General features: G+C 36.9%; 1 protein-coding gene across 1 annotated transcript in view; it reads left to right on the top strand.

Moving 5' to 3' along the window:
* The window catches only part of NRXN1 (neurexin 1), a 723763-nt gene that overhangs the window by 484864 nt on the left and 223473 nt on the right, over window positions 1-15426 (top strand). The window contains exon 18 of the mRNA XM_067292993.1: window positions 8356-8537. Within this exon, the coding sequence (XP_067149094.1) occupies window positions 8356-8537 (182 nt within the window). The remainder of the gene's footprint in view (window positions 1-8355; window positions 8538-15426) is intronic.

Below are 15426 nucleotides of genomic sequence, written 5' to 3'. Positions count from 1 at the left end.
TTATAATGGATTAAAATGTTTCGTGTTGGCTGCAGTATGACATTTGAAGCAGTCTTTGATTTCAGAAATGTATCATTTTCTAACCATCCACATTACATAACGGTGCAAGGCAATAATGGGGAATTACTTGGCTTACATTTCATACAGAAATGTTCTAAATTCATTTTGAACAGCTATCCATGCTGAAAAAGTATTAGGTAATAGGCAGGAAGTAAAAATTTTTGAACTAAGAGATACAGGAGATGAGCAATAAAGGTCTTTTACCAGTCTGTGTCAGATTTGCTTTAAAAAGGCTATATCTTTTCATAAAGAAAGTCATAACTTTGGGGTAAATGAATATGGTAATGAGCCTAAAACAAACCCAGAACTTTTTATTGTGGACATTTCAAAAATAATCGCAATAATTTTACAGAATCAGTGCCTAAATGTTATCAATTCTATTGGCATTTTCTAAATTGACTCATGTTTTCTTAATAACTCAGATGAACAGATACTCCAATTTCTACATTATTTTAGCAGTTCCTTCAGCTAGCTATTGCTTAGCCAAGGTCCTTTCAAAATTACATTCATTTTAAACACCTTTGAAAGTTCTTAGTTTGATATACCTACTCAAACTGAGTAGTATTTTACTCCAGTTAAGTGATCCAGTCTAAATCAGTGGGGTCATTCAAGGCATAAAATGCTACTTGATTTGAGTAAAGATATTAGAATCTCATTCCAGTTGGAAACCCCCCTTTTTTTTTCCTTTGAAACATTGATTTTAACCATTTATGTTGTTTATGATGGTATGAATGATGCTAACTTGTAATAACAATGCTAAGCTGGCTAATTCTGTATGGGTATACACATTTTGTGTGTCATCCTTACTCACCGGTTTTAGTTCTTTATAACCCTATTATATTTAGTTCTTATTAACCCTATTGAAAGCAATAGAGCTATATATCGTCATTACGGATATGATACACACATGATATGTTTTGGCTTTGTATAGGAACAAGTTGTTCTAAGAGCAGCAAAACTAATGAATCCTGATTTCTTATGGAATGGTGCCTTGTTTCCCAGATGTTTCCGTCTCTCCCTGCAATAACTGCAGCTTCTGCCCTCTCTTCCTCCCAGTGCTCTTGATGACACGCTGTGTGAGTGGCACAGCTATTTGGCTAACATAGCACATTGAGTGTATTGACTGCCCCACCAATATACAGCTGTCAAATGCCCTACAGGTTATTGCCATACAGAAAGTACAGTGGTTGAGCTCTGCAGATTTCTCCTTTACCCAGTCACTGATTTTCATTCAACTGTAAGAGTTAATTGTGTTTGAAATTTCTGCCTCCTCTTCTCTCAAATTTGGCTGAACCTGGCTATTGGATTGAAAAGTTATCGGAGGATGAGCAAGGGCAGTGGATGTGTAGTGCAACTGCATAAGCTTCTTCTCTATAAAAAACTTAATAAAAATAGAACTTCACATTTGAAATTGAGAAATTAAAATTCCAACAGCAATTGGAACTGCAGTGGGGTAAATTTTCTCCCACTTTGTTATGGCATGCAGTGTATGATATAAATGATGAGATACAAACCCTCCTTGTTTGTATCTTTGTTGTTTATATAGCAGCTTTAATGTTTAGAGGGTCTTAAATAAGTCTGACGTTTTCCCTGCATGGGCAAAGCATTTCTCTCTTGTGTTACTGACATATATTTGGCCTGTGAGAGATATGACATGACTTATTTAATGGTGAAACATTCCACTAAGTTCTCAGCAAATTCAAGGTCTCCACTTTAATCTCTTTTTTCCCCCCCCCTGCGCTGCAGCCATGCTGAAGTGTCTCCTCACTAATTTGTTTGATGTTTGAAGGCTGAGGCCCTAGAACCAACTGGGCAATAATCAGTATTGATGACTTAATATAATGCCAGTTCCTGATGCAGTGATAAAGGAATTGAGATTTCAGTCCTTAATGCTTAAGTGGCCTCTGGCAGTGTAGAGTGGAAAACCTTTTGATGCCTTGACTCAAATAAGACTTTTAATTTGAATCAGACCACGCTTCAGTCCAAGTGCCTGAAGCCAAAGGTGGAGATGCATTTTTGTTAGTAAAGCCAATGGCCAGTGTCATGTTGAACACTCCTTTCAGTCAAGAGTCTGTTATCAGAAAGTCGAATTGTGGGAAGACCCTAGGGGTCATTGTAGACTGGTGAGAATACTATTGTGTCGCCTACAAAAGATTTTCCAAACCATGATACCCTCCTAATCCAATAGCCATGGACTGGAGGAAAGGAGGAGTAAGAACGGAGGGGTTTTTTTTGGTTTTTGTTCGGTTGGTTGGTTGGTTGGGGGAGGGACAGAAGGACATAGTGCTGAGCTGATTAAGCTACCTATAGCAACTGTAGTGGTCTAAGGTAAAGACTTTGCTGCTTTGTTACTGCCTTGAATCTGTAGTAAATGTCACTGCAAAGGCCAGGATGCTCAGCTTGACTTCAGACTGGGTTGTTCTGTTATTGCCCAGACCTTTAGCTTGAGACAGCTCTTGGGGAAGACAGCTGAATATAATAAACCATGCACACTTTTTCTATAGATCTCTAACAAACTTGGATTTGGTGTATTGAAAAAAACTAACGGAGTCTGATAAGGCAAATCAGGGTTGCTGGAGTGGTTTGGGTAGAACAATTCTGTAGTACAATGTAAAGCTGCATTTGAATTAATGGTAGTTACACATAGCATGGTTTCTCTTTATCAAGGGTAGAAGGCTATATCTTGTCTCTACCTTTTTAATACTGGCATTGACTGGTTGATAGACAAGCTGAAAGAGGCAGCTGACAGCAGCAATGAGCTGAGGGCTCTTCTGTTTCAGCATCTCGTACATATTGGTGATACTGCTTTCTTGACTCATTTTGGTGAATTGCTGTGGCTAGTGATTGAGCTAATTGAGCTCATATTCATATGGTTACTGTCTGGGTAAAACCAGCTTCCTGACCATAGCTTTTAATTCATGTCCCATGCTGTGAAATAGGCTCCAATTCTAGATTACAACTAGTGCAGTATTAACATATCCAGAGACTACAGGGGCCTCAGTAGTATTGTAGACAATATTGGAAGTTTGGAGATTAAGCTTGCAGCAGCCACTGTAAACATGATGTGGCCTCAGACTCGCTAAAAACCTGCAGATTTGCAGAAAAAATGGAATTTTAGAGCTTAGCTCAGGCATAGTGAAATGTGGGTCCCACAGAAGGCGGAAGATAGGCAGGCTGATGTTTTCAGTTGTCTTTATTTTCATCGGTATCTTTATCTGAAGTAGCAAGAGGAGATCATTAATGAGGCAATTCATAACCAGACCCAGCAACAGGCTTTATCAGTGCTAGACCCCATCATCCAAGAACCTAAGAGGAAGCCTGCCTGAGAAGGAGACAGCATTTCTCTGTTCTTATCCACAGCAGCAGTACACAGTCCTTTTTTTTTTTTTTTTTTTTTAAAAGCGCAACAGCTCCCCCCACCCGAAAAACACCCAAGCTTTTTGGAGGGCTACAAGCATTGATCCCTTTGAAAATCTTCTCCTTCCACATCCCATAAACCTATTCTGTTTTTAAATAATTTGTAATTGGAAAAGCTTGATGTAGTTGTTACAGTGAAACAGTTACAATCCTTATTCATGCTCCTGCCCAGGTTGTGGGGAGAGAATGTACCGGGATGTCATCGGGAAGTGTTCACCTGTGCACGATCCTCAGTTTGAAATAATTCTTTCAGCAGCTCTTCCCATCTTCTTCCCATGGTTAACTGTAATGGCCATTCCCTTCTCATCTCAGCCCCATGGCATATATTTTCTGTTCTGTGTAAATAATTAATAACACTTAAATCAGAGTCTAAGAAGAAACACTGAAGGGTTGTTTTTTAATCTACCAAACTGTTAATTTTTAAACACCCCCCTTACCCCCCACCTCCAAGCAAGGTCATGTTTCAGACTTCAAGCATTCTTTTCTGTATTTACATCAGAAAATGTGTACAAATCTATGTATGGAAAATTTTGCGCATTTTTCTGAAATCTCAGCTGTGTGCAGGATGAAAATATGAAGATGAAAGTGTAAAAAGAATTATTAAATGGAGATTCATATGGTCCCCTGCACACAGCAAGTGTGATTAAAATACTTCCATACAGATCTTTTTGTATATGTGTATATATAGTTTTATATTGTGAACTCTTCACTCTTGGTAATTAACAGTAACCTGCACAAATAGTCTCACTGGATTCAGTGGGTTTATCAATACAAGTAATTACTTACCTGTGGGAATAAGAGGGTTCACATTCTATCCCAAAATGAAGTAAAGTGCTGGTAACATAGAGAAGGAAGAAAATTACATTATCGGATAATTTCTTGTTATAACCAGTAATGTTTACCCTTCATATTTTTATAATGGTTAAAAGCAGTTTTAGAGTTAATGAGAGGGCAGCTCACAGTGCTCATTGTTGAAATTTAAAGGCTTCAGTCGTTAGGTTTCCAGCAATAATCTGGTGGAATCGTAGCTCATTGGGCTCCAGAGCTCAATAAAACCACCACTTTCACTTGATCAGCATTTGAAGGCTGCCATTTTCATGTTGAAAATAAACATTGTTACTAGTGTTATAAGGGAAAAATGGAATTATGTATATTACCCTTCAGTGTAATACATCTCGAACACAAAATTGGGATGAATATGAGGGAGGTAGAAAGCTGTGGGTTTGTTGCTTGATTTGAGCAAACTATTGAACTCCATCAGATTTGACTTCAGAGCAATAAACATTGAAAAGCTTTGCAGTGATGCACAATAATAGATACAGTAAATAGGCACTAAACAAAATATTCATCTCTTCAGTACTGTATAGGTAAGCAGATGTCCTTGAGTTGCTGCCAGCCCGTACTGAAATGAATACGCTATTTCATAAAGATGAATTTTGCAAACAAGTAGGGCTTGAGAGACCCAGGCCATTAAAAACCATTACTGTATCTTGACCACTGGCAGTTTGTTACAATAGGAACCATGCTTTCATGGCTAAGAATTTCAAAGAGCTGTATGGACATTTTTCCTAAACATTGTATAGATGCATGGACACATAAAGAATTATGCAGTAAATTCTGCAGCTGAGAGATATAACTGGCTTGTAACAAACTTGCCTACTTAGAAGCGCTGCGCTGATGGCATTGCTATTCTTGACATTCTAATTCTGCTGCTTTCAATTCTCTTGAGATCATAAATCCCAAACAACAAGTGCCGTAAGCTAAAAAAGAAAAGGAAGATGACTGGTTTTTAGTGGCAATGTTCTGAAAGAATGGCAGAGACATTATAAGGTTTGTCAGAGAGCATAAAAAGCCTTTGTGGAGCGAGTGAATTAGGTTTCCTCTGTTGTTTCTTAACAGATCTGAAATTGATAGTAAGCATGGTGGTTTTGAACAGTCGCTAAGTTTCTAGCGTTTAATAGTTAATGGGAGGCTGGGCTGTAAGTTGAGATCAATCCCAGAGTAATGAATTTTACATTATTATATTTGTCTTTCTTGAAATATAAACATTAGAGGACCTATTCTCAAATGGCTTCCGACCCATTTTTTCATAATTAATACAGGAAATTCAAAAAACCTGACTCCCTGTGTAGCTTAGACAAAGGCAGATCTGTATTCATCAACACAGATTAATTAACCTGTTATCAGACACTCAGCTAGTATGAAGAGCTACAAAATAGACAGTTACGAAGAAGGGAGAGCTTTGACATAAAAAAAACATAAACCACATGTTATTTTGGATAAAAGATAAGTTTTGAAATTTTAATGTTGATGCTGAATAGTTTAAGATCTGCAGCAAATTTTATCCAGCTCTACTAATGTTGACCTTGGCATCAGTGCAGCAGTAGGATGGAATGAATTGCTCTTCCTCCATTTATTTGATGGACAGTACTTAGCAAAAAACTGACCAAGATTACCTTTGAATGAGAACATCAACAGAGTCTGTCCTTATTCAGATCTGGAGACTTACTTTTGGGTCATTGTATTCAATATGACTCTACCATCACTTGGCAGGCTTTTTCTTTGTCTTCTTTATTCAGTGAACACATCTGCTACCAGCAAGAAAAGGAGAATTATGCCCTCCCACTTAAATCTTATGCACTGTTTCAGCAGTATCATCTGTGACACCGAAGTGTACGGATTTGTTTTTCTTAGCCTTCCCAGTTTTGTTGCTTACAAGAACCTTATTCATGGCCTGACGCGCTATTTTATGAAGTCAGCAAAAAGACTGCCACTAATTTGAATGAGCTTTGGATCAAGCCCTCCACTTTTCAGCAACACAGAGTAAATCCTTTTGCTAGGGATATTAATGTGTCATTAATGCGTCAGTATCCAAAGTCTGTCACTCCCCAATTGGCTCAAGTTTTGAAGTCAACGCTAGTAGCAAAGGGGGGAACTTTGGGACCATCAGGAGTGATACTACCTGTCTGCCGTGTGTTTGTGCTGCAGTGCACATGCCCTGGAGATTCGGCCATCCTTGCTTAATAGCGTGCACCAGAATACTGCATATTTCACAGCACTGCGTGTGGAAGAACAGGGATGGGAGAGAGGGAGGTTAGTTTTTTGTCACATAGATCCCACAACCAGACACCCTTTGCCCATATCCATAACCAACCCTTTGTATGGCACAGCCCCTACCTTCACTGCTCTTGTACAACTCCTTATGATGATGATAAACCCTGATTTCTTTTGGAGCGTAAGGGGAACCTTAGATATCAGACCTGTGTTTGTCTTTGCTAAAGGAAGTTGACAAGTTTTCCTACCACACATGCAGGTTGGTGTTTTGCCATGAAGACAGAAGAGCCAAGGGATTTATTTGAAGCACAGCGCAATTGTACAAGACTGTTGATTTAAAATGAGTTTTACAGTTTTAAGTTCTATGCACAATGCATAAAATATTAAAAATTGATTGTACTGGAAAATAATGAATGAGTAGGCAGGTAATTCCATAAAGAAAAATGAAGTTAGAAATAAATACAGGATATCTTTTCAAAAAGACCAATAACCTTTTTAGTTTGAGAGAGACACAAAGCAATCTCTCTCCACAGTAGAGTAAGATTTTGAGACATATGGAAACTGAAGGAGTGATGCAACTATGCAGCACTTCTTGTTTTCAGCTTTAAAAATCTGCATCTTTATGGGTTTGTAAACCCTTTTGTATGCTCACATAATTGTTGGTCAGTCTTGTAAGAAAGTAAGAAAATGACAATTTTTCTTATGCTGCGATGCACTTAGTCCTTGTGTGGATGTGGAAAGTATGTAGTGAGAGTATTTGGTGAAATAAACTGAGTAACATATAGTAAATTCATGAGTATCCACAAGGTGAGCCAGCCTACAACAGCTAGTGTAACTAGACATCCATATTTACCATGCTCTAACCTCTCCCCCTGTCTTTACAGAAGAGAAGTGGATAGTCTGTAGTGACCTTATAAATGAATGATCAAATGCACACTTTGCATGCTACATGCTGTTGTTAGGATCCAAGTTTTAAACGGATATGCTGCTATTTTAGTTCCTAGGAAATACACTGGTAGCAACTGGTGATGAAGTTCAGCACCTGAGTGTTAAGTGGTCGAAGATTACAATACTTGTTTAAAATAGATTACAGATTTTGTAAGTGCACTCTGGAAATAATATGCAAAGATATCCACTCTTGTAACTTGCACATTAGTATTAATGGCAAATAAGCCATTGTATATTTAGATGGTAGATTGATATCTTTTTGTCCTGGCATGACAAGTAAAGTATGTTTCTACCCTTCCATTTGTTACCCCTATCTGTAACAAGCTGATAAACCTTAGATCTGTAAAAGTCTTACCTGAATGCATTTGTTAACGTCTTGCTTCGCTAGGCATGATGATGTATCGTATAGTGCATGCCATTTTCATTGCATAAACCAGGTTGATATGTGGAGCTGCATTTGTTGTCAGTCATGGGATTACTGGGATTACTTGATTTCTTCTCTGTGTAGGCCTAGTTTGGAAAGCACTGGGCTCAGTTCATCCCTGTTCAGCACATCACAGATACATGTTCTTAACTTCAAGCATATGCTTAAGAACTCTCTTGAACAGAGATGTATTTCTGAATCAGTCATGGTATTTTAAGTAGCTGCACATGCAATTATATTATATTATGTTGATTGCACTACATAAAAAGCACTAATATGTAGCTTACTGCAAAATTTTGAGAACGAAAGGCCCCTTCATGTTAAAATATAGCCTTATTTTGTTTTTTGAATCATTTGTTATAAGATAACATCTTGATTTTTGTAGAGCACATACTTTCCATATGGGTTTACACTGGTACAGGGAACTAATTCTCTTTATTTCTGTTTTGCAGCGGGAACAACATATATCTTTAGCAAAGGTGGTGGACAAATCACTTACACGTGGCCTCCTAATGATCGGCCAAGCACTCGTGCAGACAGACTGGCAATAGGGTTTAGTACTGTTCAAAAAGAAGCTGTGTTGGTACGAGTGGACAGTTCTACTGGGCTCGGAGATTATTTAGAGCTGCATATCGTAAGTATTTTTAACAAATGCATGTTATTTCTTTATGTCTTGATTGTTCTTATATTCGTGGCATTTGTTTTTGTTTTTAATCTAAGTACAGCAGTTTGTTAATTAACCTTTTAGGGTCAAGAGTGAATTAGATGATAATGGCCTATAGCATACAATGCTCTGCAGGATTTCAGACATTCTCAAAATGCCTCTTACTTTATACGGTGCTACCTTGTACGGCTTTTCAATTAAAAATCACGTTGTAGTACCTGTACAGATATAACAGTTTACTACAATCTAATTACATAAAGTGGGATTTAGCAATGTCAGAGGAAGGTGCATTAATTCTGGAGGATTTAATGTGGAACCTGTTGGGGGAATCACAGTGTACCACAATTGACTGTGCTCCTTCTTAATATTAGAAGTTATCCTGTGATTTCACCATTGCTGCGTGATGATAAATCTTAAGCAGAAGGCAAGGCTGTCATGCTGGGAAGTCTAAAAAAGTAATTTCAGCTGCCTTAAAGCAAATAACTAGCAATCAAAATTGAAAGCATCTGTATTTTTATGGCAACATAAATAAATGATCAGTTGAGATAAACTTAACTAGGGCAGTATAAAATTTTGTTGTTTAGATTAATCTCAACTTTGTTAATGTATTAGCTTGATCTTGATTTAAAAATCTTGCTACTTTCAGAACTAGAATAGTTCCTCTTGAAAGAAATTACTTATTGATCTATAACCAATTACACTTTTACCCTCAGAAAACATTCTGCAGTTATTTTCAAATCATAAGGAGCAGCACTACTAAATTAGAGGGAATTATGGTATTCAGTCTTCCCAGGTTCCTTATTTCTGTACAGGAAGTCTCGCATTGTGGACCAACGTGATTTTTTTTTTTTCTGACTTCAGTAAATAAAGAAAGAAGGCCTTAAATGAAATTTAAAGGTTGTCTATACCCTTCTCTTACACTGAAATGCATGGAAAAAATGTCTGGCTGCTATAGTACAATCTTAACTTAAAAATGTGAACCAAGCAACTTCTTCCAGATGCCAGAAAAGCTGAGAGCTCACATTTTTCAAGGCAAGTTTTGGGTTGAAGAGAATTGGCTGAAGAGAACTGGCTGAAGAGAATTTAAAAAATTGCTTTGCAAAGCAATGTCTCACATCAGGTGCCTAGTCATCAGGTGCCTGTTTCTTTGCAACCTGAGACCAGGTCCACCTGCTGTGGAGCGCACTGTTGCTTTCTTCTCACAGTGTTATCTTTTTCAGTAGTACTTTAAAGAATGCTTTTCTTGTATATTTGATATATCTGAAGTTTATCAAAGCAATATTTGTGCAATCTGCTGTCGAGCCTTGTTTTTTCCATTTTAAAACAAAACAAACTGTGATCATTAATTATGAGTTGGAGATCAAAGTGCAAAAATCATTGCCAGGTCGTAAGTGGTGTTTTTCCCAGAATAGCTTACATCCATGCTGTACTAACAGATGGTAAAAGTAAGAGAATAATTGAGAGTTTTCTGTGATCATAAACAGTACCAATTTAATAGTGATGGGGAAAATCATAAATTATCCTTTACCAGTCTTTTAAAACTTCTGTGAAGCGGGAGAAGGCCCGTTAGCATCATGTACCATGAGGCGATCCATGCCTCCTTCTCCTGTCTTTGTAAGAGGCTTTGGGAACCTCCAGGGAGTCCACTCTGGTTCAGAGCAAAATCCATGATAACTTTGCAGAAATTTCACGGGAAGTGAAGTCTGACCTTCTGAAACTTCCTTCTCTTTATCATTCCTCTGGAGTGGAGATACAAAGGGATCGATCTGAAATCCTGACACATTTAAAAAGGATTTTTTAAGGGTAGTCAATGTTAGATAAAGCTTGGAAAACTGCTCGGATATAATTCCCCAGAATCTATTTCAGGTAAGGATAGTAGTCAAAAGGAATTTGGAAGGCAGTATTTTCAAAAGTGCTTATGTTGTCTAAGAACGTACATCTTATTAAAGTCAGTGGAACTGTAGGCACTTCTGAGAATTTTACCTGAGGTCTGTTTTAGCTCAGCATGATATTGTGAAACATCATGGTTATAAAAATGAAGAAGAACACAGAAATGGAAAGGCCTATCTATACGCTATATCTGAAAAATAATTTTATTGGAATGAAGTTTAATTTTTTTCAGTAGCTGGCAGCTTCTGTATTAAACTAGCTGTAATAAAGGTAAAAGGTGGGTTGTGTCACACAAAACTTCCACCTTGCACCAATGTTGAGATATGTCTAAGAATAGCTCATCTATTAAATAACCAGAAACATGTATAAGTTCTGAATAGTGGAAGGAGGAAAAACTGGAAGGAAGGAAAAACCTAATTCTGCATGTTCTTTTGCATGCACCAACTCCTATGTTTGTACAATTAATATGCATGAGCATTTGCAGTAAATGCCTGTGTACATTTAGATGCACTATGCATGGATAACTTAGCTCTGTTTTATACCAACTATAACATTATAACAAGTGTATTCTTGAAATTTAATTATTCTGGGATTCAGTTTTACAGTATGATGGAAACTGGTTCTTTTGTCTGTTACGGAGCTTCCATGTTACCCAGCTCGGATCCTCTCCGGTGGCAAAATTTGAGATAGATGTGTGATGATAGGTTCAAATTGTATTTTCAGCAGTATGGTGGCAAAGAACATTTGTAACTATTGCTTTGAGTTAAAAACTTTAAACCATGGGCCTCATAAAGCCTTTACTAACATGCTGGGGAGGGTGCTTATTTGGGATGTTTCAGAAGAGACATGAGATGGCTTCCTCTTAACCTTCTTCATTCTAGCAGTGGAAGAGGAAATTACAGGTTTGATTATGGTACTTTAATGCCTACTTGCCCTCCTTATTATTCTGTTTACTTAAAGATGATGTAAACCTAATAATGAAACCAAGCTCATAACAAATTCTGATTTGGAAAATTGCTACTTGATCATCTGAATCACAGCTTTAGTGTTATGTTAGAAACACGTTTATTTAAAATAATCATTTAACCTCCCAAAATAACCATTGTTAATATGGGAAACATTTAAAACAATGCGTAGTCGGCATTGCTACCAGATGTTTAACAGTTTCAACGCAAGTATTTTGAATTCCAAGATAGATTATTATAAAACTCCACCTGTACTGTAGCAGCCTCAGTATAAAAGGGTGGTTGTGTGTATGCATGATGTATATGCATCTCTGTGCTTTAAGAAGTCGTTGTTAATATGATTTGGGGATCTTGAGATGTGTCAATTAGTCTTCACAGCTATTGCTTGACTTGTGTTATGGAAGTGAAGTAGTCTCCTGTGCAGTCCCTGTAGAGAGAGCTAGTTGAAGAGGAAATAGATATCATGCCTAAAAGTCAAGCTGTCTGCTTTTCTACTGCCACTGCCTTCTCCTGTTGATGGATAAAAGAAGGACAGACAGCCCTGAGAACGACTGTAGTCCTCCGTTTTTATTCTCTTCTCTTGGCATGGCCCACATCCATCTCCCTGCCAAGTGGAAAAAGGCGGCAGCTTATTCATGCAGTGTTCGGGTAATCACACATGCACCTCTGGGCTTGGTTTTTCACGGACTTTGAAAGCCCTTAGGCAATTCTGTCAGTGATTCCTGTTCCCAGCTCTGCTTTTTTTCCCTTCCCATACTCTTCTCCCAAATCATTAGACAGAAGAGTAGATATATATATGTCATCATCTTTCACAAGCGCTCTGCTGTCACAGCCTAGCGTTTCCAGCTTTTCTGTGGTGAGGGACAAAGAGAAATTAGACAAAGATACTGCCTTCAAGGACTAAGAAATCTTACTAAATTGTTCTTTCTGGCAATGCTGGTAGTATAGTAAAGCAGCATTCTCTAGCATGCCACAAGTAGTATTTGCTCTGCTAATGAAGACAAGAAGGTTAGATTTCCATTGATAGACTTCAGCTGCTTTTAAAAATGGTTTTAAGTACAAATTATGCCAGCCTTTGATCTTCTGTTGTTAAAGTGGAAGACTTTTAAGGTATATACCAAAATGTAATATTTTGTGTGCATGTTGAACAGAGTCTGCAGTTTCTGTATCTTCCTTGTTTGTGCCATTTGTATTAGAATCTAAATGTTTTGAGAGCACAAAACCAATGTTTTGTCTTTATAGTTACGGCTGATTTTGAAATTCAGATTGGGAAGTTTGTATTGGTGACGAGGCCAACAGAGCATTTTAGGTCTTACATCTTTGCAGTTCCAGAAAAGACACTTCTAGCTATGTAAGCTAAACTGAAGTCACTTGTGTTACAATCTCAAGCAGAGTGATGAATTACTAATTAGACTCAGTTACGGATCTCATGGATCTGCTAAAGTAGGTGAAGTGACAAGGTGAAGTTTGTTCTGACGACAAACATCCATACGTGCCACCAGCAGAAATAAGATGGATGTGGCAGCAAACATTGCCTGACCCACTTCCTGGTGAGGCTGGGGAAAAACTCCCCATAATTCCAGTGGGAGAAGGGTGAAAATCCCACATAAGTTATAGTACATATGCAACACTAAAAAGAAATCACTAGACTCAAGGACTGCCAGCTGTGGGGATATCAGGGCAGCTTTTTTCCCCCCCATTATCTTTAATATTATTAGGAAAAATATTGTAAGGAAGCTGTAAGCTGATAAGATTAACACGGTGATGGGAAAGCGTGGGGAACTATTTTTAAAGATGTAGTAACATATTAACTGGAAATGTATGGTATGACTAAGGACAGACAATACGAATATATGCAGTGGAAATCTCAGTTAATCTGGAATACTCTGAAGGTGCAGCGTTACTGCTATGACAGATAAATCAATATTATATTTAGATTTTCAAAATGTATTTGTAAAGCCTTCATAGTTATGATTAATGACTAGGTAAACGGTCATGTAAGAGGAAATATAGCATGCCTTTTAGAAAATCGGGTTTTAGATCACAAATAAATTCAGTTTGTGCTCTTTGTCTCAACTATTTATATATTACATCTATTAAAATATATATTGAGGAAAGGCATTATCATCTCAAACTTTTTCCATGAGAAAGATGCAGATAAAATTCAAATGAAAGCTTTTGTGAGTTTGTGTCAACTTCAGTTCAAAAAATTTCTTCATTTAAAAAAAGTTAAGCTTTAAAAACAGTCATTTGCCTCCCCATTTTATGAGATATTTTTTCAGTTTTTGTACATGATGTACTGTACTTCCTTTTTTTTTTTTTTTTTTAACTAGGGAAATATTTAATATCTTGAAATGAAATCTTGATTTTTGTGTTCAGAATTAATACTGATATCAAGTGGGTTTGGTTTTCAGCTTTAAGTTCACGGAAAATTCTGGGAAAGTCCTCTCAACATTTTCCCTACTCAGTTCTTGGAACTGTTGACAGACTGAAAAAGACCATTATTTACTGTTCTTCTCTCTCTCTCTTTCACTTATGCAGTATTGTTATGTACCAGATTTTTAATAGCTGATTCTTTTAGATTTTATTTTAGATATACATGATATATGGACACTTTCAATTTATGCCAACATAATGGCCTTCCTTCAAGCAAACAGAAATAATTTAAAGTAAAACCAGGGTAAGAGTAATCACATACAAAGTAAAACTAGATCAGACCTCTATGTGTGAGTGTACAAGGAACAAAAATTGAAAAGTCTTAAGATTAATTTTTTATTCTCTTTTGAGTACTTCACATGTCTTGGGCTAAATACCTAATGGAAAATCAATTGAAAGATTCCTATTGACTTAGTTGTATTTGGATCAATGCCTAGAGAGTTGAATGTACCTTAAGTGAAATTGGTGGTAAAAATCCCTTTGATTTTAATGTTTTTACTGGAGCTAATTAATTTTCCCAGGAAGAGTTTAATAATCTTTACAAAAATATTGCCAGGATAATGTTTCTTCTAATAATCGACTTTCAAATATAGAATTCCTTATTTTATATGTGTACCTGTGCAGTGCTGTGATTCATTAAGGCCAGTGATGGCTTGTATATGCATGAAAAGGTAATGACTTTAAAATGTAATAATCACATCCAGGCAGGGCTGAAAAACAGGAGAACTAAGTTTCAGAGATCTAAAAGTGCTGAGCATGTACAAGAATGACTTAAGTCAATGGAAGCTGAATATAGCCAGCACCTTGAAAATCAGGCCTATGTCTTATCAGCTCAGTGGGTCTCAGTGATACCTCACTGAAGCTCTGGAAAGACTGTGGATCATGATGGTTAGCAGGATTGTGATATTTAACGTTCTGCCACTTTGATACACAAGAAAATTACTTAAGACTGATGTTATCTAAACCAGAATTCTGCTAATATTTGATGCTGCTTAATTTATTATGCTTATATGCATATTTATTTGTGCTTTTTTCAATTTTATATATATTTATGGGAAATACTGTAGGAAATTTAATTGTTGTGGGCAGTGAGTGTTCTTCTCTTTGGGGAACAAAAATCCAGCAACCAGACTATGTGTTAATCTGTAAACTGTTTGAAGAAAAATTACTATGAAAGAAAGATTCCCAGACTTTGAATAATGAAAAGAAGTGCAATCAAAAAAGAATCATTTATGCGACTAGATAGGCAGGTGAGAATGCAATTCAGTGTACACAAATGTAAGTTAATTAGAATGGGAGCAATGAATTAATCTAGGGAATTTGTGCTAAATGGAGCAATCATTTACCTCACTGATGAGTTTGCTGGAAAAAAATAAATAAATCACTGAAACGGTCAAGCCATGCCTTGAAAGTATGCAGTGAAGTTACTGTTTTGTAATAGCAGAGAGATGAATTAAGAAACTCTAAAAAGGATTTTACGATGTAAATTGTTTGTTAATGCCTGAACTTGAATCTTCTGCACGGTCTGTTATCCAAAAGCTGTTTTTCAAAGAAAGCTGCTCTTTTTT

The sequence above is a fragment of the Apteryx mantelli genome, chromosome 3 (assembly GCF_036417845.1).
Source record: "Apteryx mantelli isolate bAptMan1 chromosome 3, bAptMan1.hap1, whole genome shotgun sequence".
Classification (NCBI taxonomy): domain Eukaryota; kingdom Metazoa; phylum Chordata; class Aves; order Apterygiformes; family Apterygidae; genus Apteryx; species Apteryx mantelli.
This window is presented reverse-complemented; position numbering and strand designations above follow the sequence as displayed.